The sequence below is a fragment of the Lynx canadensis genome, chromosome B4 (assembly GCF_007474595.2).
Source record: "Lynx canadensis isolate LIC74 chromosome B4, mLynCan4.pri.v2, whole genome shotgun sequence".
NCBI classification, from domain to species: Eukaryota; Metazoa; Chordata; class Mammalia; order Carnivora; family Felidae; genus Lynx; species Lynx canadensis.
In genome coordinates, this window is record NC_044309.1 from 89,654,374 (window position 1) to 89,678,525 (window position 24,152).

At 41.5% G+C, this 24,152-nt stretch overlaps 1 protein-coding gene across 5 annotated transcripts in view; it reads left to right on the forward strand.

The window, feature by feature from the left end:
• The window catches only part of TBC1D30 (TBC1 domain family member 30), a 99,012-nt gene that overhangs the window by 68,621 nt on the left and 6,239 nt on the right, over positions 1–24,152 (forward strand). For 3 of the 5 annotated variants that reach the window (XM_030323131.1, XM_030323130.1, XM_032594005.1), the window contains exons 7-13: positions 2,001–2,169; positions 4,083–4,251; positions 8,315–8,420; positions 17,152–17,264; positions 18,773–18,912; positions 21,514–21,720; positions 21,886–21,945. In XM_030323131.1, coding sequence (XP_030178991.1) covers positions 2,001–2,169; positions 4,083–4,251; positions 8,315–8,420; positions 17,152–17,264; positions 18,773–18,912; positions 21,514–21,720; positions 21,886–21,945 — 964 coding nt within the window. The remainder of the gene's footprint in view (positions 1–2,000; positions 2,170–4,082; positions 4,252–8,314; positions 8,421–17,151; positions 17,265–18,772; positions 18,913–21,513; positions 21,721–21,885; positions 21,946–24,152) is intronic. The other 2 variants (XM_032594006.1, XM_030323129.1) reach the window with 1 other exon arrangement.

Sequence of the window (24,152 nt, forward strand, 5' to 3'; positions counted from 1 at the left end):
TGTGTATTTTGGGTAATAGTCTTTTATCATATGTGTCTTCTGCAAATATTTGCTCCCAGTCTGTGGCTTGGTTTCTTATCCTCTTGACATTGTCTTTCACAAAACAGAAGTTTTTATTTAAAGAAATCTAGCTTCCCAGTGACTTTTTTCATGGATTGTATCCTTTGCTGTTGTATCTAAAAAGTCATCACCGTACCCAAGATCATCTAGGCTATGCTGTCTTCTAGGAGTTTTATAGTTTTGCATTTTATGTTTAGGTCTGTGATCTATTTTGAGTCATTTTTTTGTGAAAGGTGTAATTTTTGTGTCTAGATTCATTTTTTGGCATGTAGATGTCTACTTATTCCAGCACCATTTGTTGAAGAAACTGTTTTGCTCTGTTGCCATTATTTATCCTTTTTTTCCCCCCCAATGTGTGGTCTTTGAAATATAGTGATGGGTGGAGTGACATACCTAACAAAACACACAGCTATCTCTTATGTCCTATGTCAGACTTAGAGATGCCTTTGGACAGGTAATTTCATTGTGTCATAAGAATTACTATGATAATTGGAAGTTTGTTTTTCTTGTTTTGTGTAATTTTGAGAGATCATAGTTTCTTTTTTATTTTTTAATTGCTAACTGCTATCTTCTTTTTTTAAGTTTATTTATTTTGAGAGAGAGAGCAAGGAGGGGAGGGGCAGAGAGGGGGAGAGAGAGAATCCTAAGCAGGCTCCACATGGCCAGTGCAGGGCTCTGTGTAGGGTTTGAACTCACCAACCGCAAAATCATGACCTGAGCCGAAACCAAAAGTCGAAGGCTCAACCGACTGAGCCACCCAGACACCCCCATGATTTCTTTTTAAAGCTTAAGTGTTTCTCTCTCTATTATATCCTTAGATAGAAAGGGTAGTAATAGAGAGACTCTTACTTTTAAATTTTACCTCTGTGGTCCTCTAAGTCCCTCTTCTCCTTAGAAGTAGAGTGCAAGGTCCCCACCAGGATACTCCGTTCTCTCGGACCTCTGCATTCCCCCTCAACTGGCCCCAGTCTCTCTAGGACTTCCTTCCTCCACAGATTGAGTATGCTGTACTCCTTTTATTGCTAAGCTCTACCTGTCCACTCTTGGAATAAAGGTCTCCGAGGGACCTTCTCAAGAGTATGGCCCAGCCTTATTAGTCAAAACTGTGACCCGAAAAAGTAGAAATTACAAGCCAGGGATCAGGGACAAATGGGCCCTTGTCAGGTCTGGGAGATAATTTTCTTGGAAAATAAGAGTTTTGTGTTAGACAGAAAAGTCAAAATGTGAGACAGCTACTTCTCTACCAACATATAGGGTTAGCTATGATTCTATTCTTAATCTTGTTTTTCCTGGGCTCTGGGGACTCCGTGGTTTTCTGGGGTGGGGGAAGACCTAGCAGAGCTGATGGGGAAAGAACCGGAGATTGACTTATAGAACCCTTGTGTGTTCTGCTCGGTCAATCTAGTGGTTCTTGATATCTTAGAAAAGGTAATGCAAGTAGAAAAGTCAGAATGAAAAGAGTAATTTGAAGAACTTGTGAGACAATCTTATGAGAGAAATCCAGATTTTAGAAATACCGTGTATTCAAACGAAACCTTGTTGCAGTCTCCTGGGAGGGGAAAGCCACTATCAGTTTCTGAGCTGATGCTAAGTGAATCCTGAGACTTGCTTTAGTTGCGGTGTTTTATGATGGTTCAGCTCTTGGTTTTCATACTAAGGTTGTAAAACTGTGCTGACATCAGGGAGCCAGCATTGAGATTCTTGTTGGCTGCTGATGAAGTATGTGCTCCATCACTTCTGAATGGGGCGGAAGGTTGTATAAGCACAGCTACTTTGGGGGTGAACTTAGGTCTAGTGGCCCATCTAGAAACTTTAGACTGACACATTTAAAGAATGGTGTACTTTGGCTAACCACATTTTTGAATATGTCCCTTCTATTTAGGACATGTTAGGGATCCCAGGTTTTAAGAAGTAATCTTATTCTTTGTATTTTTCTTCAGATTATGATTTACCTTATTGATAAGGTACTTCCTGAAAGCTATTTTGTCAATAATCTCCGGGCATTGTCTGTGGATATGGCTGTCTTCAGAGATCTCTTGAGACTGAAGCTCCCTGAATTATCTCAGCACCTGGATACCCTTCAGAGAACTGCAAACAAGGAAAGTGGAGGTAGTGATGATTCAGTGCTCTTATACCTGTGAAAATATTTTACTTTGATTCCACTGTACATCTGAGCCTAAACCTTGAATGGAAATACTTGTTTTCAGGTATTTCTGTTAGTGAGAGTACGGTGCAGTGAAATAGATTGCTAGAGAACAAGAATAGAACTGAAAAAATGATAGGGCCACATGCTGAACCTCTGGTCATGGTTAGGAAGTCAGTCAAGAACCTAATACTTTCGCAGTATGAGATCAACAACTGAAATGATGTATTGCACTCTAGGTGAAGAATGATGTCCATGTCTTACCATCTAGTTACGCTGCTCTAAGCTGGCACCTATCTTATAGGAGTTCTTTAAAACAGAGCGACAGGTACAATTTCACACAGACTACGGTTTTGCCTGAACCATTGAGGCTATGGAGAGAGGAATATGTGTTTTCATTAAGTTTTAGGAGATACGTCAATAGTCTTTTGGATTGAAACGTTTCATTGCTCCTTTTATCTACTCATGGTAAGGGTATTTAGATTTATCAGAGATGAGTGGGTCAGCTCATTCTGGAGAAAGGCTCTCCAGGACGGCCAGCTAGAATCTGCACCCTGAAGGAAGGCACTAGGTTGAGACCGGGATGGAAACTCGGGTCTGTAAGCAGCTCCGAGTCGCTGCTGTCTGGTGGGCATCCCCCAGCTTTCGAAGCACCCCAGCTAACGGCTGTGAATGTACCCACTGCCTGCGCTTCCCTGGCTATGCTCAGGTTACCAGGAAAACAGTGAGAGCTTTTCTGTGTTTCCTGTGATCGGTTGCCAGCCCCCCACCCACACATTCAAATCTGGGAAAATTTGAAACGATCTGAAGACCTAATCTGTGATTACAGTACACTGGAAATTTTAGTGACACCTGGGAGTCTCTCGGCATTTCCTTCTAAACCATTTGAATAATCTCATTTAATTTGGCCGTGCAGTGTAATTGTGCACCTGTGTGGATTTCATAGTGCTTCCAGATAGACCACCTTGCCTGTCCCATGTCAGACATGCTTTCCTCGGCCCTACGTTTTCCTCCATAAGTCCTGCACTTGCTTATAAGTGCTGCCCTTAGATTCTAAGTCTCTGAAAAAAGATGCTCCTTTGTTCTTTAAGAGAGGAAATGAGAATAGAGCTTTTTTTTTTTTTTGCTTATCCTTGGGTAAATGCACAGTCTGATTAACTTGGAGGGAGGATCAGTTTAAACATCTACATTTTTTATTTCATAAAATACATACTTAATGCCATTGCAGGAAGTAGGAGGGAGCTTTGTGTTTTTGGTGAATTCACAAACTTCATTGTGAGCTGTGTGTATAGTTTAGTTCAAAATATTTTAAAATTTCATGTTGTTTAATCTACAGATACTTTGGGATTTTCCAGCTCTCTTTCTGTTATTTGTTTCTAGTTTAATTCCACTGTGGTCTGAGAGCTGTGCATAATTTAAGAAGTAGACAAGTAATTTCATAAGGAGCCTTGTTTTTATCAGTAGCATTTGAATAAAAGTGGGCTTTATGAGATTTTGAAAATTGAATTCAGGTTTTGAGAGGCGAAAAATCCTTTCTTTTAATCCTGTTTTTGGTGAGGAAAACGTTCTCCCTAATTTTTAGCACCACAAAATAAATAGGTAGAGCCAAATAAAGTTTTAGGTTAAGATTTCTGAAATATAAAGAATTTGTGAAGGTTGTATTACTGAGATTTTTACCAGACACACTTATGTTCTTCAAAAAAAAAAAAAAAAAAAAAAAAAAGAAGGAAAAAAGGAGGAAAGAACCAGAATTAGAGATATGAAGAAATCAGTCAGGAAATGTAACATGTTTAGTGGGCATGGAAGATTGAATGAGGGTATTTTTATATCTTGCAAAACATCAATTCTGAAGAAACATAGAGTATTTGATTCATTTCAGGTGGATATGAGCCCCCACTGACGAATGTCTTCACGATGCAGTGGTTTCTGACTCTTTTTGCTACGTGCCTCCCTAACCATACAGTCTTAAAGATTTGGGATTCAGTCTTCTTTGAAGGTTCAGAAATCATCCTGAGAGTGTCGCTGGCCATCTGGGCAAAATTGGGAGAGTAAGTGATTTCCCCCTTCTGTTCTCTGGTGTGGAGGGCCTTAAGAAGTTCTGTGCTCTAATATGGAAAGCATCTGTATTTAAGTGTGAGCAAAAGAGAAATTTGGGAACTTTGTTGAATTGCTTTAGCTTTCTGAAATCTTAGTTGGCTGATTCTTGATTGTTGGGGGGGGGGGGGCGTGGCAAATAGAATCTATGTTGGGGAAGGGGGTAAGCTTTTTCAGGTCTGCAGATATCTTCCTCCTCTTCAGTGCTAGTATCCTGGCTGGCTTACTTTTGCCAGCTTCTCCCTGGACTCTAATTGGGAAGAGGGGGAGGGAGAGGAACTTAGAAGAGGAAGATCTGGAGAGGAGTAGGTGGCTTTGTTAGTTAACATTCATGATTTGGATTATTTTTTGAATTTTTATTATTTGTTTAGTTCTGCCTTTCAGGATCACAATAAAATTAAATGAGATAATATGTATAAGGTATCTCTGTGGTGCTTAGTACATAGTCAATAGTAGAACACACAGGGGGCGGCCGGCTGCCTCAGTCGGTAAAGGTTGTGACTCTTAATTTCAGGGTCGTGAATTCTAGACCCACTTTGAGTGGGGAGCCTATTTAAAAAAAGGTAGAACACATGGAACTTCTTTCCTTCTATCAAGAATTAATTCTATGACGAAACCTATTACTATTAAACATATTGCCACATAGATGTTATTTACATTTATTACCAGTAGCAGAACTATAAAAAGGAGGGTATTTTCACCCATCTCTAATATATTATGACTATTACATTAAAATTTTACCTTCTGGGTAATGGAGAGGACAACAGTTATGGTTATAGGACAATTGTTATAGTTAAGATTCAGAGAAGTTGTTAATGTTTCTTTCTTAGAGCTATAAATGACTTGAGTGGGTACTCATAGACAACATGTCAGAAAACTAATAAATCACTGCCAGTGTTTTGTTTCAAAAACCTTTTAACTAGACTTTTTATTTATGATAAGTTGTTTCCTGGGAGACTTGTAGCATTTCATACTTTTTGCAAGAAAGATCCACCAACTATCAATTCAGGGATGTAGAAAGATCATTATTGTGTATAAGTATTTTTAAACATCACATAGCTATCTCATTTGCCTTTGTTTTATCGCGCACTGCTTTTCAGCTAGGCAAATAGATGAGTCTTCTGGGGATTTGGTGTGCTTATCTTTTCGTTCCCCCCCAGTATCTATATTTTTCGGTAGTCATGTGTTTCCAACCTACTGTATGCCTGAAAGTCTTTGCACTTTGATGGTTTCTGTGGGTCTGATAGTCCAGTTGCTGGGTAACTAGTGTATAGGATTAAAATAGTGTAGCACTTAACTGTGTGCTGAGTTCTAGTAACCTTTGTGTTAGTTCTTAATTATGGGGCAGGAAGAAAAGAAGCGATTCTGTTTTTACTCCCATCTATCCATTATCTGCAGGATCAGAATTTATCCCTATGGTCCTCCCAGGGATGTCACACTGTTGAAATAATAACAGATACACTTAATATCCAATATTCACGGAGTGCTTGCAATGGACAAGCATTGTTCTAAGCATGCTAGATGTGAAACTAACTCGTTTAGTCCTTGCATTTCATAAGGCAAGGACTGTTATCATCCCCATTTTACAGATGTGGGAACTGAGCCCCAGATAAGTTAAGTAAATTTCCCAAAGACACTCAGTAAGTGGACAGCCTGATTTTGAGCCCAGGTATCCTGACTTTAGAATCTGTACTTTTTTTTTTTTTTAAAGATTTTATTAATAAGTAGTTTCTATACCTAATGCAGGGCCTGAACCCACAACCCCAAGATCAGGAGTCACACGATCCACTGACTGAACTAGCCAAGAACCCCTAGAATCTGCACTTTTAATTATGTGAATCTACGGATAATAAATAGCTATCGTTTATGAAATTCAGGGGATATATGAATCAGACTGGTAGACTTTAAATGTTTCAGAGTCTTTGCTCACTCCACTTCTACATTTTTGAACCTGCAACTTGTTCAGCAAAAGGAAGGGCAACCAGTATACATCACCAAGTGCCTACAGTGCCATCATTCTGTCAGGTGGCTTAAACACATTTTCTCATTCAGTTCTTTGCATAATCCTGTGAAGTAGGTAGGATTATTCTCCCTGCCTTTTCAACTGAGAAAGCTACCCCCGGAGGGTTAATTAACTAGTTCATGGTCACACAGCTCATGAGTAGCAGAGCTGGGACTCAATCCTGGATCTTTCTGACTCCAGGGCCTGTATTCTTCCCCACAAACTTTGCACTGGAAAAGTCATGAACAACATCTCCATGGGACTTTACTCCACCAGCTTGGCATTTCTTCCTCTCACTCACACCAGCGGTGCTTTTGGAATATGTAAGCCATGGACTGTCAGCTCACCTTCGCTGGCATCTCTCTTAATGTAGCCTTTCTTCTCTGACCCTATGCTTTGGCCTCATGCCAGGCCTGGCGTGGTGTTTCCTTCCTCGTCTCCCCGCCATACTCTACACTTGCCATGCGACCTCCAGCCAACCTTGCCAAGGGCACATCTGCTCTCACACTCCCTGTTCAGCACCTTTCGGTGACTCTTGCCCTGAGGAGGCTCAGCCGGCATCTGAGGCCTTTGCCATCTGCTGTCTGCAGCTCTGTACCCTGAGCACTTGCTCTCTCCCTCTGGCCACATAGGCCTTCTGGCCAACTTTGGTTGCATGGAGCTCCTTGCAGGGCCTGGAGAGGGGCTGCTGTCTCCTGCATCCATGTCTTTGGAATGCTTTTTCTTTCTTGTCAACCTGGAGGATATTTTTCAGAACTCATCTGAAGCATTATTTCTCTTCCTCACCCTCTAGGGTAAACGTAACCACTTTTTCAGTTATGCCCACATGCCACTCTGTATCTTTGTAATAGCACTTCAATGGTCTATTTCATTTAGTGGCAGTGGGATTGGAGAACACTCCAGAACCTGAAGTTTTTCCATCATTATATATTTTTTGGATGGCTCCGTGGAAATTCCCCGACATTAGTGCACGTCAAAGAGAAGGTCTTATGTCGGTGGGCAAATAAAATTATCCTACTATCCAGAAAACATTGTAATAAATAAAACAAATACACAGTGCTCTTTGCTTTAGACTATTAAATTTTTTTCCCTTCTAGAAGAAGGTTGAAAGTATAACCTGCCTTATAGGTTGCCAAGCGACAGACTCTTTTTTTCTCTCTTTCTTTTTAATATTTATTTATTTTTGAGAGAGAGCACAAGCTGGGAAGGGACAGAGAGAGAGGAGACAGAGGATCCAAAGCAGGCTCTGCGCTGATAGCAGTGAGCCTGATGCAGGGCTCCAACTCACAAACTGTGAGATCATGACCTGAGCTGAAGTCAGACCTCACCTGACTGAGCCACCCAGGTGCCCCGACAGATTCTTATTTATGTATAGAAGCACATGCAGGAAGCAGGATGTAATCTCCAACTAGCAGCAGTGTCCTGAGAAGAAGTGAAAAATTTCTGCCCGTGAAAACATCCTGTGGATGGTGAAATATACAGAGAAAGTTCTCGTATTTTTCACTTTCCTTTCTACTGTGGCTTGGTTTCATTTTTATCAGTGATCTCCTCATTTGTAGATTAAAAGCCCCAGATTCCCTACAGGGGATAATTGTTCTTTAGTACCCAATTTTGTGGTCCTTAGATCTGATTGGTGGTAGGCATTCTGCTGTGTAGACAGTGTCAAATAAAAATAATAAAGATGCCACAGGTGGGGCTGTGAGGCTGGGGAGCAGGTAAGAAAGATGAGAGCTCACCCTGTAATAAGTACATCTATGTTGCCTTTGGTATTTTTTTTATCTTTTCTCTGCATTCAGCAAAGATGGGTTTATTTGGGAATAGCAGAGAATTTCAAGCCAGGACATGCAAGCTACGACAAAGCCATAGACAAGTTCCCAGGAGTATGGTTTTTGTTGATTGCTAACTTGACTAATTTAATGGCAAGAGGCACCGTATCCTGTTGCAACTGCAGTATATGCCTGATAAACAACACGGGTGTCCTAAATAATTCCTTTTTCTGTTCTTTCTTTATCTAGGCAGATAGAATGCTGTGAAACAGCTGACGAATTCTACAGCACCATGGGACGCCTTACCCAGGAGATGCTAGAGAATGATCTTCTGGAAAGCCATGAACTCATGCAGGTGAGTGGGCAGCATGGCCCCATTTTGGCTCTGGGAATGCTGGGTGCTGTGGGAATAGGCAGTGTCACAGCAGCAATTTTGGGAAATGTATTTGGCCAGCCATCAGATTTAGTTTTTCATTTGACCAAGAGTCTATATATAATTTGATAAGAATCTCACTGTGTCACAAGAGGAAGGAAGAAATGAATAATGGATATTTGTTATACTTCCATTCAAGCTGCATTGCTTAAAAATCATAACGTGCAATCCAACCTCTAAACCCCACCCCCAGCCAAATTACCAGGTACTTCTTCTGAATCTGATTCTTAACCTTCATAAAGGGAGACTTGTGGGGCAACATATTATTTTGAGGGAGAAATTATTGAGGGTTGAAAGGAAATTATTCTTTAAAAATTTTTTTAAATGTTTGGTTTTTTATATATAGAATAGTGGGGGAGGGACAGAGACATAGGGACAAAGAGAATCTCAAGAAGGCTCCATGCTCAGCACGGAGCCCGAGTGGAGCTCGAGCCCATAACTGAGATCATGACCTGAGCCAAAATCAAGAGTCAGATGCTTAGCCAACTGAGCCACCCAGGTGCCTCTCCACCAAAAGAGATGATTCTAATCAGTGTTTTGGTAATTTGTTTTACCCATATATTCTACTCATGTTGTTCTATATTAATCATAACATAAAAAGACTTGAAGGGTTTTGTTATTTTCTGGCATGTTATTATATCTCACTATCATATTCACCAAGACATTAAAAGCGATAGTGAGTATAAAAAAGATAACAGATTTGTTAACATTCTCTCTTGCATTAGGTTCTGTAACATGATTTTATCCTTATTCTCCTCTGATGCTTCTGACTACTGCTTCTCTTCCTGGTTGTTCCTTTTGCCCACCGACCAACTCTGGGTCTTGTCCAAGGTTGCCGTAGGGCCTTAGTTTCTTTCTCTGTGATTTCTCTTTCTTTTTTCTGAGTTTCAACTTTTACCTTTATGTTGGGTTCCATGCATGGGGTTATGTTTGGGGGGTGCTGGGCCAAGTCAACAGATTGGAAAACGAAGACTCAGGCCCTGACTTCGGGCTTGAGAAGCGAGGAGTTTCCATTCCTTTGCTCATTTCCTGGCACTTCCAGCTCCTTCTCAGAATCCCTTATGTTTGGAGAATGTTGACCACCTGATAGGCCCCGAACGTTCATATATTTTTTAAAATATATGTATTTTTTTCATTTATTTATTTTTGATATAGAGAGACAGAGCACAAGTCGGGGAGGGGCAGAGAGAGAGGGAGAGACAGAATCTGAAGCAGGCTCCAGGCTCCGAGCTGTCAGCACAGAGCCCGACACGGGGCTTGAACTCACAAACTGCGAGATCATGACCTGAGCTGAAGTCTGACGCTCAACCGACTGAGCCATTCAGGCGCCCCTTCATATTTTTTTATTTCAACTTTTCTTTGCCTTCTCATCTCTTCTTTCTTCTTTCCTGTCTGTCTCAGAGGAAGAAGACAGACTGTGTTCTGTGTGATGCTGACGTTGGTGCTATGATCCTGACTCTTCTCACACATCTCAGGGCTATTGCTTCATCATTCATTCTCTCTCTGAGGGAAGTACCTCTTTTTGAACATGGCTCTGTGTACAAGGTCTGTGCTTGGCATTTTCCACATATGGGATCCTTTACGTCTCACAGAACTGCCTGATTCATCTGCCCAAGGCAGCACTCTAGGATATTGTCCTTTCCCCCTCGCTCATGAAACTTTGTTGGCTACTCATTGCCTACAAAATGAAGCATGGATTTCTCAACTTATCATCCAGTGCTCTTGACTGTCCTAGCTCCTCCCTTTCATACCCTTTTCTTATTCTGGTCAAGTCAAGCTGTGCTCCACGCTCCCAGGAATCCCTGGGAATATGCCTCCTCTGTACCTGTGCCCCCTCTGTTCAGTCTTTCCCATCTACCTTCACATGATTAAGGCCTGCCTCCTCATGAAAAGTTCCAGTTCAGATGCCCTCTCCTTTGTGAAGCATTCTCTGATAGTCTCAACTAAAATCATCTCCCATTTCTCTGAATCACTGTGGCATTTTCTTTGTACCTCTCTTGTGAACATTCATCACATTCTACTTTGATTTAAGACTGTATCTTAAATCAGTGATTTATCTTAAATCAGTAATATCCTCAGTGATATTTAAAAAAATTTTTTTTAAGTTTATTTATTTTTGAGGGGAGGTGCAGAGAGAGAGGGAGACACAGAATCCGAAGCAGGCTCCAGGCTCTCAGCTGTCAGCACAGAGCCCAATGCAGGGCTTGAACTCATGGACCACGAGATCATGACCTGAGCCAAAGTCGGATGCTTAACCGACTGAGCCACCCAGGCACCCCCTCAGTGATGTTTTTAAGCTCCTTGAGGACAGAGCCTGTGCTTTGCTCATGAACACTTAGCACTTTGCCTTTTACTACAGCTGCTCAATAAATTTATTACTTCATTAAGCAAACATCTGTTGAGAGTCTGAGATTAATTTCCTGCCTTCTCTTTTTCAATAAATGTTTGCTGAATTAAACGACACTTATATGGTGGCCCTCCTTCCAGATTCCCTCTGCTCTAATACATTGGCATTTTGCTGCCAGAGTGATTGCCCACACTGCTTTGGTCATTTCATTGTTCTTCATAATGCCTTCAGTGCTTCCTTGTTACTAACTGCAGTAAATAAAATGCTTCAGCCTAGCTTTCTAGGTCTTATATTAACTTCTCCAAACATTTTTGAGCATCTCTGTCAGAAGACTTCCTTGAGGAAATGATTGTGTGGTTTTACCTTTTAAAGATGGAGTTGGTCAGGCTCTATGTATGTGTGTGTATATGCGTGGGTGCATGCACATGTGAGATGTGTGTGTGTGTGTGTGTGTGTGTGTGTGTGTGTGTTGGAGGCAGTGGTGCAGAGCAGAAAGGGAAGTCATGGTTGAGGAAGGGGCACAAGCAAAGACATGGCAGTGGAAAACTTTACAGTGTGTGAAGGAAACTATGAGCAGTTTGGTATTTGGTGTGGATATGGAGGACCACAACCTGTGGTAAGGATTGGACTTGACCTTTTAGGTCAGAGGTTGTGAAATTGTGCTTGCTGGAATTCTAGGGGTTCTGTGGAGCCTTTGGAAAGGGAAAAAGAAGACCTGAAACATTTTAAGGAGAGAAGGAAAATGGTCTGAGTTGTGGCTTCTGTCAGATACAGGGGCAGCTCAGCGAAGGGTGGACTTGAAAGGGTCAAGTCTGACAGCAGGAGCCCGTGAGAGGCAGTGAAGGGTAGAAACAAGGATGGAACAGAGACAGTACTTAGAAGGTGAAATTGATGGGACTTGGCCACGGAAAGTGGATATGGGGTGAGGGAGAAAGAAATGGGGAGACAACGGCAGCCCACAGGTTTCTGGCTTAGGAGGAAGAGCATAAAAGTTTATCCGGGGCAGAAATAGGGTTTGTTTGGAGACAGATTGCATTGGAGGTGCATTCTTGCTGCCCTGTTCCTTACCTATCGAAGGTGTTCCCCGACTGGAGCCTGTTGCACTGGGCGGAGGTCTGTTGCTACCCGGCCCTCTCTGTTCATGCCTGTTCCTGTGAGAGGGCTCGTGGTTCCCTCTGCCACTTTCTGTGAAAAATGGTCTGCCCACCAGGATCCTACTCAGTCTCTTCTCCCCCCCACCCCACAGCCTCTCTTATCTCAGCCCTTATTGACGAGCCTTCCTCCATATTCTTTCAGTACTTAAGATTCTCAACAACTGATTTAATGCCAATTACAGATTATTTTATATTATTTGGTGTTTTTTTCAAATGTGTTAATCTTATTCTCTAATGAAGTAGTAAGTTCCTTAATGATAAGGGCCTCCTTTTACTCTATATCCCCATAACACCTAGAGGAGTGTTTGGTTTTTTAGCTTTATTTAGTTTTGAGAGAGAGAAAGAGAGCGAGTGTGTGCGAGCAGGGGAGGGGCAGAGACGGGGAGAGAGAGAGAGGGACAGAGGATCTGAAGCGGGTTCTGCATTGGCAGCAGCAAGCCCAATGAGGGGCTCGAACTCATGAACTGTGAGATCATGACCTGAGCCGAAGTCGGACACTCAACCGACTGAGCCACCTAGGCACCCATAGAGTACTAAGAACCTATCCGGTTATGGGACACCTGGGTGGCTCAGTCGGTTAAGTGTCTGATTCTTGATTTCGGCTCAGGTCATGATCTCATGGTTATGGGATCAAGCCCCGAGTTGGGCTCTGTGCTACACATGGAGCCAGCTTAGGATTCTCTCTCTCCCTCTCCTTCTGCCCTTCCCCTGCTTACACTCTCTCCCTCTGTCTTTAAAAAACAAAAACCAAAGAATACACCTGGTTGCTCACTGAATACACAGACTCCTAGAACATTAGAACTCGTGGCAGTGTTTTTCACACTTGACTATGTATGAGAAACTGCTCCAGAGTGTGTTAGAATGTGGACATTTAGTTCATCGGTGGTTCTGATGCACCATGGTTCTGATATGGTGTTTTGTTTTGTTTTAATTCTTTTTTTTTTAACATTTATTTTATTATTATTATTTTTTTTAATTTTTTTAAACGTTTATTTATTTTTGAGACAGAGAGCATGAACAGAGGAGGGTCAGAGAAAGAGGGAGACACAGAATCTGAAATAGGCTCCAGGCTCTGAGCTGTCAGCACAGAGCCCGACGCGGGGCTCGAACTCACGGACCGCTAGATCATGACCTGAGCCGAAGTCGGACGCTTAACCGACTGAGCCACCCAGGTGCCCCAACATTTATTTTATTATTGAGATAGGGAGAGACAGAGTATGAGCTGGGCAGAGAGAAGAGGAGACACAGAATCCGAAGCAGGCTCCAGGCTCTGAGCTGTCAGCACAGAGCCCGACGTGGGGCTCGAACTCACAAACTGTGAGATCATGACCCGAGCCAAAGTTGGACGCTTAACCAACTGAGCCACCCGGGCGCCCCCGTTTTCTTTTAATTCTTAAGTTAGTTAACATACGGTGTAGTCTTGGCTTCAGGAGTAGAAGCCAGTGATTCATCACTTACGTATAACACCCAGTGCTCATCCCAACAAGTGCCCTCCTTAATACCTGTCACCCATTTAACTCATTCTCTCACTCACTTTCCCCCTCATCAACCCTCAGGTTTTTGGGGTTTTTTTTCTGTATTTAAGAGTCTCTTATGGTAAGCCTCCCTCTCTGTTTTGATCTTATTTTCCCTACCCTTCCCCTATGATCATCTGTTAAGTTTCTTTTTAAAATTTTTTTTTTCAACGTTTATTTATTTTTTTTGGGACACAGAGAGAGCATGAACGGGGGAGGGGCAGAGAGAGAGGGAGACACAGAATCGGAAACAGGCTCCAGGCTCTGAGCCATCAGCCCAGAGCCTGACGTGGGGCTCGAACTCACGGACCGCGAGATCGTGACCTGGCTGAAGTTGGACGCTTAACCGACTGCGCCACCCAGGCGCCCCCATCTGTTAAGTTTCTTAAATTCCACATATGAATGAAATCATATGATATCTGTCTTTCTCTGACCTGATGTAGTTGGTTTCTAAACAACACTTAGGGAGGCACTGGTTTAAAAGAAGCTTAAAGATCAACTAACCTAATTCTGTCACTTGATAGAGAGTGAGCTTATGGCCAGTTTTTTAGATTGTCCAGTGGCAGACCCAGACTGGGAGCCAAGTCCCCCTCTCCTGGCCTACTTTTCCCCTACCACCAGCCCACCGCTTCCACGTTAGTCGAAACGTGTCTTTCCCGAAGCTGAAATCCCCTTTAGAAAAATAAGGCAGCATTTTGTTTCACTTAAACATTGCCAGAGTGAATGAGAGGTATGTTGACACACGCCATCTTTGTCCTATAGAAATTTCCAGTCTTAGGTATTAGGAGAAAAGACAACCACCTCTTTACCTTGCTGTGAGAGAATCCTAGAGGGAAAAATACCTACCGGCTGTGGTTTGATCAATTGGATGCCATTTTAGCGGCTTTTCTTCCGCAGAGGAAAACATCTGGATGGAGATGAACTGAGCCTAATTTTGTACAACTCATGTTTTCGTGTTTTTTGTGAAGCATATCAGTAATGAAAAATACAATTTTGTTTTCAGCAGTACCTAAATATAAATGTCTATTTAAGTGTACTTTGGTAGTTTGAATAGTAAGTTGACTTATTGGTTTTCCTTAGCATCGTGGAGTGTTATGGAGAGAAATGGTGAATGTCATTTCAAGGCACTCTGTTTTCTTTATTCAATCTTTTTAAAAAAAAAATTAATTCAGTGGCTGGGATCCAATTATGGTGGGCCATAAATCTGTCAGCAAACCTGAAATGGCTCCAGATGAAAAATGTGGGCTGTGCGTAAGGTCTTTATTTTTGAGCTGAAAGACAGGGAAGGATTCTCCCTGGTGGTCTTCCCAATTTCTTTCCATTCTAAGTGCCACACACAAAATCTGCTGGGCTTTTTCCTTCTGTAAATCATATCACTTTTTTTTTTTTTTTTAAGTAGCAAGGGCTGTTTTTAAAAAATTGGTGGTGTCTGAAAAAGACATTGGGAGAATGCCAGTGAAATAGCGGGTGTGGATTTCAGTGAGACTTTGGACAAAATCTCTTATGACTTCCTTGAGGGCAATAGAGAGAAAAATCAGGTGCTGTTGTTAGAAGGGTTTGTAGGTGCTTGGGACAACCTACCTCAAAGTGTGTATCCGTAATTATTGTTACCTGGGGGGAGCTCTCATGTGCTGTGAGGCAGGATCAGCCCTTGGAACGTTCACTTTTTTCCATCAGTGATGACATGGAAATTACAAGGATGTGGATGCTTGTCCGATAGAAGGATAATGTTTGCTTAATTAGCGCTGTCAAAAATTGAAACCGTCTGCCCTGCAAAATAGTGTGTGCCCACCATTGGAAGGGTTTCAGTGCTGCCTTTGTGACCATCTGTTGGAGAGTCTCTAGAGGGAACTTCTGCTTGGGAAGGTGGCTGAACTAAATTATGTTTACATTCCATTCTAACCCGAAGATTCTATTAGTGTACCATATTTGGCTCTAAAGTGACTAGTAAAATTTTGTAAATTTCTGATTTACATCGTAAATCTCTGATTTACAACGTTGGAAACCAGAGCTTCTCAGGTACCCCGAGGACTATAGTGATGTGTGGTGTATATTCATGGCATAAACTTGCCTTCAGACGTGAGACCTTCGACTAAGTGAGTGAATATATGTGAAGAGGTGCTATAAACACATTTTTTTTTCCAGGAGCACTGATTTGTTCTTTGAAGGATTAACTAAAAGTAAAGGATAGAGGAAGATAGACCAAAAAATAGAAAATGAAAGCACCAATGCAGCCAAGTTTTTGTTTTTGTTTTTGTTTTTTTGTCAGATGTCTGAAGCTGAGTGGCTCTTGAAGGAGCTTGCTAGGAGCCCAGGCCAATTACTCTGGGGCAGGACGTACTTCCCATACTGTTCTTACCAGCTTCCTTCATGAGGCTGGACAAGGGAATATTTTAATGATTTTTTATAAAACTGACAAAAATAAAACACAAGTGAATCTTCACCTGGTCACCCTACTAATTGTCTTCAATGAGACATCTTCATTCATAAGGAAATTTGAAATTCCTATCATTAATAATTTCATCTTAAAAAAATTTTTTTTAATGTTTATTTATTTTTGAGATAGAGCGCAAGCAGGGGAGGGAAAGAGGGAGAGGGAGACACAGAATCTGAAGCAGGCTCCAGGCTCTGAGCTGTCAGCACAGAGCCTGACATGGGGCTCAAACCCACGGACTGCAAGGTCATGACCTGAGCTGAAGTTGGATGCTTACTGACTGAGCCACCCAGGTGCCCCAATAATTTCATCTTTTAAACTTGAAGCCCAATGGTATGGGTTTCTATTTTTAAATTATTAAGGTGTAGTTGACATAGTAGTTTTAGGTGAAGGGTTTCCTGGGAGAAGTGAACTTAGGGTGATTAATATACGTTTTCTGGAGAATAAGTACTTGAAGGATTGAAGGAAAGCATTTGGAACAATTAAGCTTTAATAAAATTAAGAGAGCAAACGTGATTACTTTCCTCCTGCTGGTAGAATGATATATAATTTTGAAATTCTGGAGGAAGCACAGGTGCTTTTCCCATTTTTATTTATAGATTTTTTAACAGCCTATGCTTTACACCCTGTCACTTTTTTTCTTTCTTTCTTTTCTTTTTTTGTTTTTAAATAACAGCTAACAATTTTCACCTCGAACTCATTCACAGACATTTGAAAAGGTGGTATCTTTGGAGAAAGCTTGCGGCTGATCACACGATCACCCACTAGATTTAATTTTGTCCAGATGACGTTGAATGTCTATAATATAAAGTCATCAAGCAAAGCTTTGAAAAACAAGCACTGCATATGAGCATCACCAATGGGTTCTTTGTTAAAGAAATAATAGAGAGCTGTGAATTTCTGAGTTAACCCACCTGTCAGTTGAGCCCAGAGGAAGTCAGACTGCCCCCATCTGCCACCCATGTTCACCACTTGGAATACCCAGTCACGGCTGGATTGATTTGAGAAATGAGCATTGTGTTCCTCAGTATTCTTTTGTCTTTCTCTAAAGGGGATAATGAAGTAGAATCTCTCCACCTGCTGTGTGAGAAGCAGAATCTACCTCTTTACACCCAAATCATAGAACTTTAATATCTTTCCAGGATTGAGAAGAGTTGTTTAAGGCCATCGTTTCAGACTTGACATTTTTGCTTGTGTTTTTCAGACTGTTTATTCTATGGCTCCATTCCCTTTCCCACAGTTGGCAGAGCTGAGGGAAAAATACACCTACAACATTACACCATTCCCAGCCACAGTTAAACCCACCTCAGTTTCTGGGTAAGGTCTCCCCCCCCCCCCCCACCCCTTGTTGTTTTCATGATGGAAGACTTAATATCTTAATGTGTTGGTGTAACTTCATATTTGTTAAGCCCCAGATATATCTATTTAAAGTAGTTTGGTACTTAAAATCTGAATGTTTCTTTCCCAAAGGTTTTGATTTAAATTCAAGACAGAGATTTTTAAAACCGTACTTTCCAAAGAAGATTGGAACATAAACTGAAGGAATATTTAGAGACCTCACAACTTATTTAAAAATGTCAAATATTAAAAATTTTAATAATTAAAATAGTATAGAATAGGTTCATGAAGAGGCAGATGGCCTAATTTAAAATGAGAAGACAAGAAATTGACAAATATATATTCCTGTATAGGAATTTAGTGTTTGAAAAGTTAACGTATCAAATCAATAGTGAAAAGTGTATTTAAATAGAAAAAATGAAATAATAAAACTAGCAGAAGAAAGTGTGGAAGAATGTCTTTAGTTCTTTGGAATTGGAAAGGCCTTAATAATGGACTCAGGAACACAAGGGAAAAAGTTAAGTAGTTTAAAAATAATTTTCTGCATGACTAAAAACAGAACAAAACAAAACCTTCATAAGCGGGCGCAAAAATATTTTCTGAAAAAATATTTGTAATTGCAGTCTCTCATGTATAAAGTTCCTAGAAATCAGTAAGAAAATGGCTGCCCAACTGAGACACGATGAAAGGATGGGGATTGGTAGTTTATGTTTAAAGGCAGCATCGGTTGTATGAAGAGAAATGCAGCCTAGAACTAGATTGAGACTATGTTTTTATCTGTCAGATTGACACAAATTCAGAAGGTGGATGTGCACTCTGTTGGTGACGCTGTAGGGGGACACTCTTGCACAGTGCAGGTGTAGCACATTGCTGCAAGATTTGTGGCGGGCAATTTGGCAGAGTTTCCCCAGATTACTAGTGCACATATCCTTTGACCCAGCAATTCTACCTTTATGACTTATCCCACAGATGCATTTGTACACCTGCAAAGCACAGTCTGTATAAGGTTATTTATGGCAACATTGCTTATAACGGTATAAGATTGGAAACCACTCAGGTGTGTATTGTCAGTGGCCTGGTTCCATTACATGGGCTACATGCATACAATACAGTGCAGCTGTACAAAAAGGATGAGAAAGCTCTGTGTGTGAACGTGGAGAAAGTTTTAGGTACATAGAAGCAAGGTGCAGAAGAATGTATACAGTATGCTAATAATTATGCAAAAGGAAGAGAAAAATAAGACTATAGTTATCTTTGCTTATCTATGCAATAAAGAAACTGAAGAACGCATAGAAATTAGTAGCAATGGTCACCTTTGGGAATTAAGTAGGGCAAAGGCAGAAGTTGGACAGGGATGGGAGAGAGACTTTTTATGTATGTTATATTCATAGTTATATATAAAAATTAAACCATGTGACTGTATCATTTATTTTTCAAAAACACCACAATTTTCTTTGAATATTTCTTTTTCTTTTATGTTTTCCAAGACGACATGGTAAAGTCAGAGACAGTGATGAAGAGAATGACCCAGACGATGAAGATGCTATCACTAATGCAGTGGGGTGCCTTGGACCTTTCAGCGGGCTCCTGGCACCCGAACTGCAGAAGTACCAAAAGCAAATTAAAGGTAAAGAGGTCGCTTTCTATTTAGATGATCTCAAAGTGTTGGGTCACTATAGCAAAGGTATTATTATTGTGTCTGATCAGTGACTACTGTTTCCTCACCTGGTTACCACTATTAAAGGTCTTTGTTAAAAGTGTCTTCTGTGCTACTCTATCATGTAGTAGGATCTCTCTGTTATGTGTTACACACATCATACCTATATCTTTTTCTTATGTGTTTTGCCTCCAGTTTATCTGATTCCACTTCGTATGCTCAGTTCCTTAGCCTGGAACCTGGCATATCATAGATGTTTACCACATTCTGTTTGAATTTAATTGATACAGAATGGCTTCTTTTCCACTATAGAAATACCCTCTAAATCTAAAACATTATGGTAGCCTCTCCTTGAATTTGAGTGATTAGAAACTCATTATCTCATAGGACATTCTGCTGGATCCCTCTGCTTAGCCCATGGTTTCTAGTTGAGAAAAGATAATCTCCACCTACCAGCTCTTTTAATAGTTCTTTTGAACAAAAGACAGCAAGTCTACTCCCTCTTTTATTGGATGTCCCTTGAAATCTTTGAGGACATCCATCATGTCCCCCAAATCCTTGTCTATGGTCCAAGACCAAATTTTTCAGAAGGGATGACTTCCAGAACTTTTGATATTCTGTATATTCACCTTTTAATGTCCTGTAGTGTCCCTCTTAAAAAGTGGTGCTCTGAATTGGATGCTATACTACATTTGTTTTTTTCTTGTAGAGAATGGACTTTTTGTGGTCTGGACACCATCGACGTAATGAACTTTTTTTTTAAGTTTTTTTTTTTTTTTTGTAAATTTTTGAGACACACACACACACACACACACACACACACACACACACACACCATGAGCAGGGAGGGGGAGAAAAAGAGGGAGACACAGAATTGGAAACAGGCTCCAGGCTCTGAACTGTCATTATAGAGCCCAGCGCAGGCCTTGAACTCCCTGACCATGAGATCATGACCTAAGGCAGAAGTCAGACGCCCAACCGACTGAGCCACCCAGGTGCCACAATTCTTGTCAGGTTTAACTAAGTTCAGATTAGCAGGACCCCTTTTAATTTTCTTCTCCTTTTTTTTTTTTTTAATGTTTGTTTATTTTTTTTTCAACTTTTTTTTTTTTTTTTTTTTTTTTTGGGGGGGACAGACAGAGACAGAGCATGAACGGGGAGGGGCAGAGAGAGAGGGAGACACAGAATCGGAAACAGGCTCCAGGCTCTGAGCCATCAGCCCAGAGGCTGACGCGGGGCTCGAACTCACAGACCGTGAGATCGTGACCTGGCCGAAGTCGGACGCTTAACCGACTGTGCCACCCAGGCGCCCCAATGTTTGTTTATTTTTAAGAGAGAGAGAGAGAGCATATGCAAGCAGGGAGGGTGCAGAGAGAGAGGGAGACACAGAATCCAAAGCAGGCTCCAGGCTCTGAGCTGTCAGCACAGAGCCCAATGCGGGGCTCCAACTCATGAACTGTGAGATCATGACCTGAGCCAAAGTCGCACACTTAACCGATTGAGCCACCCAGGCACCCCTTAATTTTCTTCTCCTTAAAAATGTGTTTTCCATAAAAAAGGAAGTAAATTTGTCTGATGTTTAAGCTTTACCTGAATAACAGTTTCAGCAGATGCTACGATAGTTGAAATCCTCACTAATTATTTTTTTAAAAGCGGTTCCCAGGCTGTTTTACATACTGTGCTAGAAAAGCCTATGTAGTGTGTCTGCCCTCACACAGTGCTTATTTCTACTTCTCAGATGTAATCTCAATTTTATTTAAGGGACAAATCTGCTAGTTGTAGGTGTCACAGGAGCAGAAACCACATCAGACAAAACACACATAGGCAGGAAATGTGTATGAAATGAATAAAAACATTTCTAGTGATGCAGTGATTCAAAGTTTTGATATGTTTTTTTAAATGTTTATTTATTTGAGAGAGAGAGAGAGACAGAGCGTGAGCAGGGGAGGGGCAGAGAGAGAGGCACACAGAATCCAAAGCAGGCTCCAGGCTCTGAGCTGTCAGCGCAGAGCCCGATGCAGGGCTCAAATTCACAAGCCATGAGATCATCACCTCAGTCGAAGTCAGATGCTTAACTGACTGAGCCACCCAGATGCCCCGAAGTCTTGATAATTTTATAGAATGTGTTGCTATTTTTAACTTAGGAAAAACTCACTTTTAATGATGGTCTAAACTCTACGAACAGTCAATTCCTTATAAATCCTCATGCAGTTATATGCAAATCTGTCAACTGACTTTAGACACCTGGAGTTATATTTTCCTAAGGGAATTTTAGAAAAAGGCAGTGATATTTATGTGGAAACAGTTGTTCTTATGTCTACAGAATGAGCAAAGTGCTAATAAAATCAAACAGTGAACCCACACAGCTCATTTCAGACCCACAGTTAGGCTAATCAGAAAATGCGGAAATATTTTCAGGACCGAATGAAAACCAGTACAACAAACTGGAGCATGCATTTTTTTTTTTTTTTTTTTTTTTGTGGTTAGACTTCCCTGGAAGTTAAGATACCACACTGGGGCACAGTGTAATCTTTCTCCTCCATGTCCGTGTCTCTCTTCTCTGGAGTGTAGAACCAAATGAAGAGCAGAGTCTGCGGTCTAATAACATTGCAGAGCTGAGCCCAGGAGCGATCAACTCTTGTCGAAGTGAGTACCATGCAGCTTTCAACAGTATGATGATGGAGCGCATGACCACAGATATCAACGCGCTGAAGCGGCAGTATTCTCGGATTAAGAAGAAGCAGCAACAGCAGGTTCATCAGGTGTATATCCGGGCAGGTAATGTGATTCTTTGTTTGAATCAATTTCCCCTCTGTGTCTTGGGAAGGAAGGAACCATACTCCTAGGATCGCCTTGGTATTGCAACCCTGTAGCTCAGTATCCGCAAACACTGCTGGCATGAGGAAATGACCTATTTAGTATCCCCTTTTCTTATTTTATTAGGCTCTACAGAAGAAAAAGACCACGGGTCCCTTTTAGGTACCAAGAACCAGGCACTTGATGGTATTAAACACGTCTGTACTACGTGTGCTTGTGGAGAGGGGTTTACAAATGATGAAACTGTTGCAAACGCCATGCAGTCCTTGGACTTGAGACATTTTTGAGCTCTTGCTTCCTAAATTTTAGGCATTTGAAAATGGAATCTATTAATCTGTGCACTAGTAAATTAAGCTATCCACTGGTCATTTAGGTAGTAATATAACAGAAGCTGTCATCAGAGAAAAAGGAAAAAACCATTCCTGTGCCTCACCGATGGGTTAGCGGGGTCTTTCTTGGGGGTCTGCCGAGAAGAGCAAAATTGGATTGAGGTTGGAAATGCTCTTTTCCAAGGACTGTCCAGCTGCTTTTTTTGGTTTTCTTTTTAAATTCCACAAATCCCAGGGAACAGTCTGCTTTGTGATTTAATACACGCTGATTTGGGAAGTGGTTTGTCTTGTTCTAAGTGAAATCCTAATGAAAATGATTCCTGTCCTGTGTTAAAATGAAGTTGACTTGGGAGCACGTGACTGATCTTGCACAAAAACTGTACTTACCTTCCACTTACGGGGGAGGAGCAGGTTAACTTCCTGAATATTTTTACTTTGACTTGAATCATTAAGAGGGCATTCACAAAAGAAACAACTCTAGCACTTTAATTTTAAAAACATTGGCTCAAACATATCCTCATTTTTGTCCTTAAAGAAATGGGGCAGGTAAGGATGGATATGCTTCTGTCCTTTTAAAAGATGAGGAAATTGACTCAGGAAAGCTTAGCAGGGTTGTATAGCGATGGTCGGTGGTCAGGCCAGGGCTAGAACCCCGTGTTCTGATTCTTTACATAGTCCCTTTTTCACTTGCGCCCTACACATCTGTGGGTGTGATGGTGAACAGTTGTCAGTGGGTATTAAATCGGCCCAGTGTCTTGTGCTGTAGCTAGGGGGTCAGTAAACTGTGTTCCACAGGCCACATCCAGCTAGCTGCCTGTTTTTGTAACTAAAATTTTATTGGAATACAGGCATGCCCCCTTATTTACATATTGCCTATGACTGCTTTTGCACTACAAAAGTCTAAAATATTTACGTATTGTCTATGGCTGCTTTTGTACTACAGAAGTCTAAAATATTTACAGTCAGGAAAAGTTCGCTGACCCTTATCTGGATCATGGTTTGTGTGGTTCCTTTTAGGGAGATTGTTGCTCAAAGACAAAGAGCATTGCTTTTGAAACTTCAGTGTGCATGTAAATCACTTGGGGATCTGTTAAGATGAAGAGTCCGTTTCAGCAGCTTTGGGGTGGGGCTGAGATGATGCATTTCCAACAAGCTCCTGGGTGGTGCCAGTGCTGCTGGGTGGGGATCACGCTTTGAGTAGCTTTTAGAAGGGATGGTATAAGAGGATTAGCAGTGCAGGTGGAGAGGGTGCGCTTGACTTCAGCTTCTGAGATGTGAAGGAAGGTGGTGAGGATGGCGGTTGAGGTACCAGCTTCCCAGGTTAAGGAGGACGGGAAGTTGGGGCCTTTTGGACCCGGTAGCTTCTGTTTTTTGTGGAGAAATCGGAGGAAAAGTTGTTTGCTTTTGGAGGAGTAAGTTGGGGAAGTCAGGTAGGAGCGTAGAGAAAGCAATGAAGATTTGGGTAGGTCATCGAACGGAATGGAAGAGGGAAAGAAAAGGGTTGTTCACTGGCTTTGAGGACCCAACAAAATAGGAAGTTATGAATCTGAAGGGCTTTCAGTCCACATGTCTGTGTGATTTTTTTTTTCCCTCCCTTTTTGGAAAAGATAAAAATCCAGGGTTGGGATTTTGCCAGGCATAAAGAGATAGGGGTGTCAAGAATGTGGTTATCGGTGAGGCAGCATCCTGGTGATCAGCCATGCATCTAGCCGGGGGAGGAGTGCAAGTGACTCACACATAGACAAGGGGTTATGGGAAGTTTGAAAGATGAGAGAACCCAAGTCTCTGGTTCAGTACCATGTATAATTATATCGAGAACCTGAGAGCCAGGAGAGCCAAAGAGAAGAATCAGAGACTTAAATATTTTTCAGGTAAGATAGATCTGGGTGATGAAGTTTCGGATGGAATTGGGGAGGCTGAGGAAGTATGAGGATGGGTCAGTCAGAGAAACAGTCATGCAACTGAGGGAGGTAGTAGGATATGGGATGGAGAGGAGACTGTAGTCAACATTTTCAATAAAGACTGGAGTGTGACCCAAGGTACATGACAGCAGTCGAGAAGCGT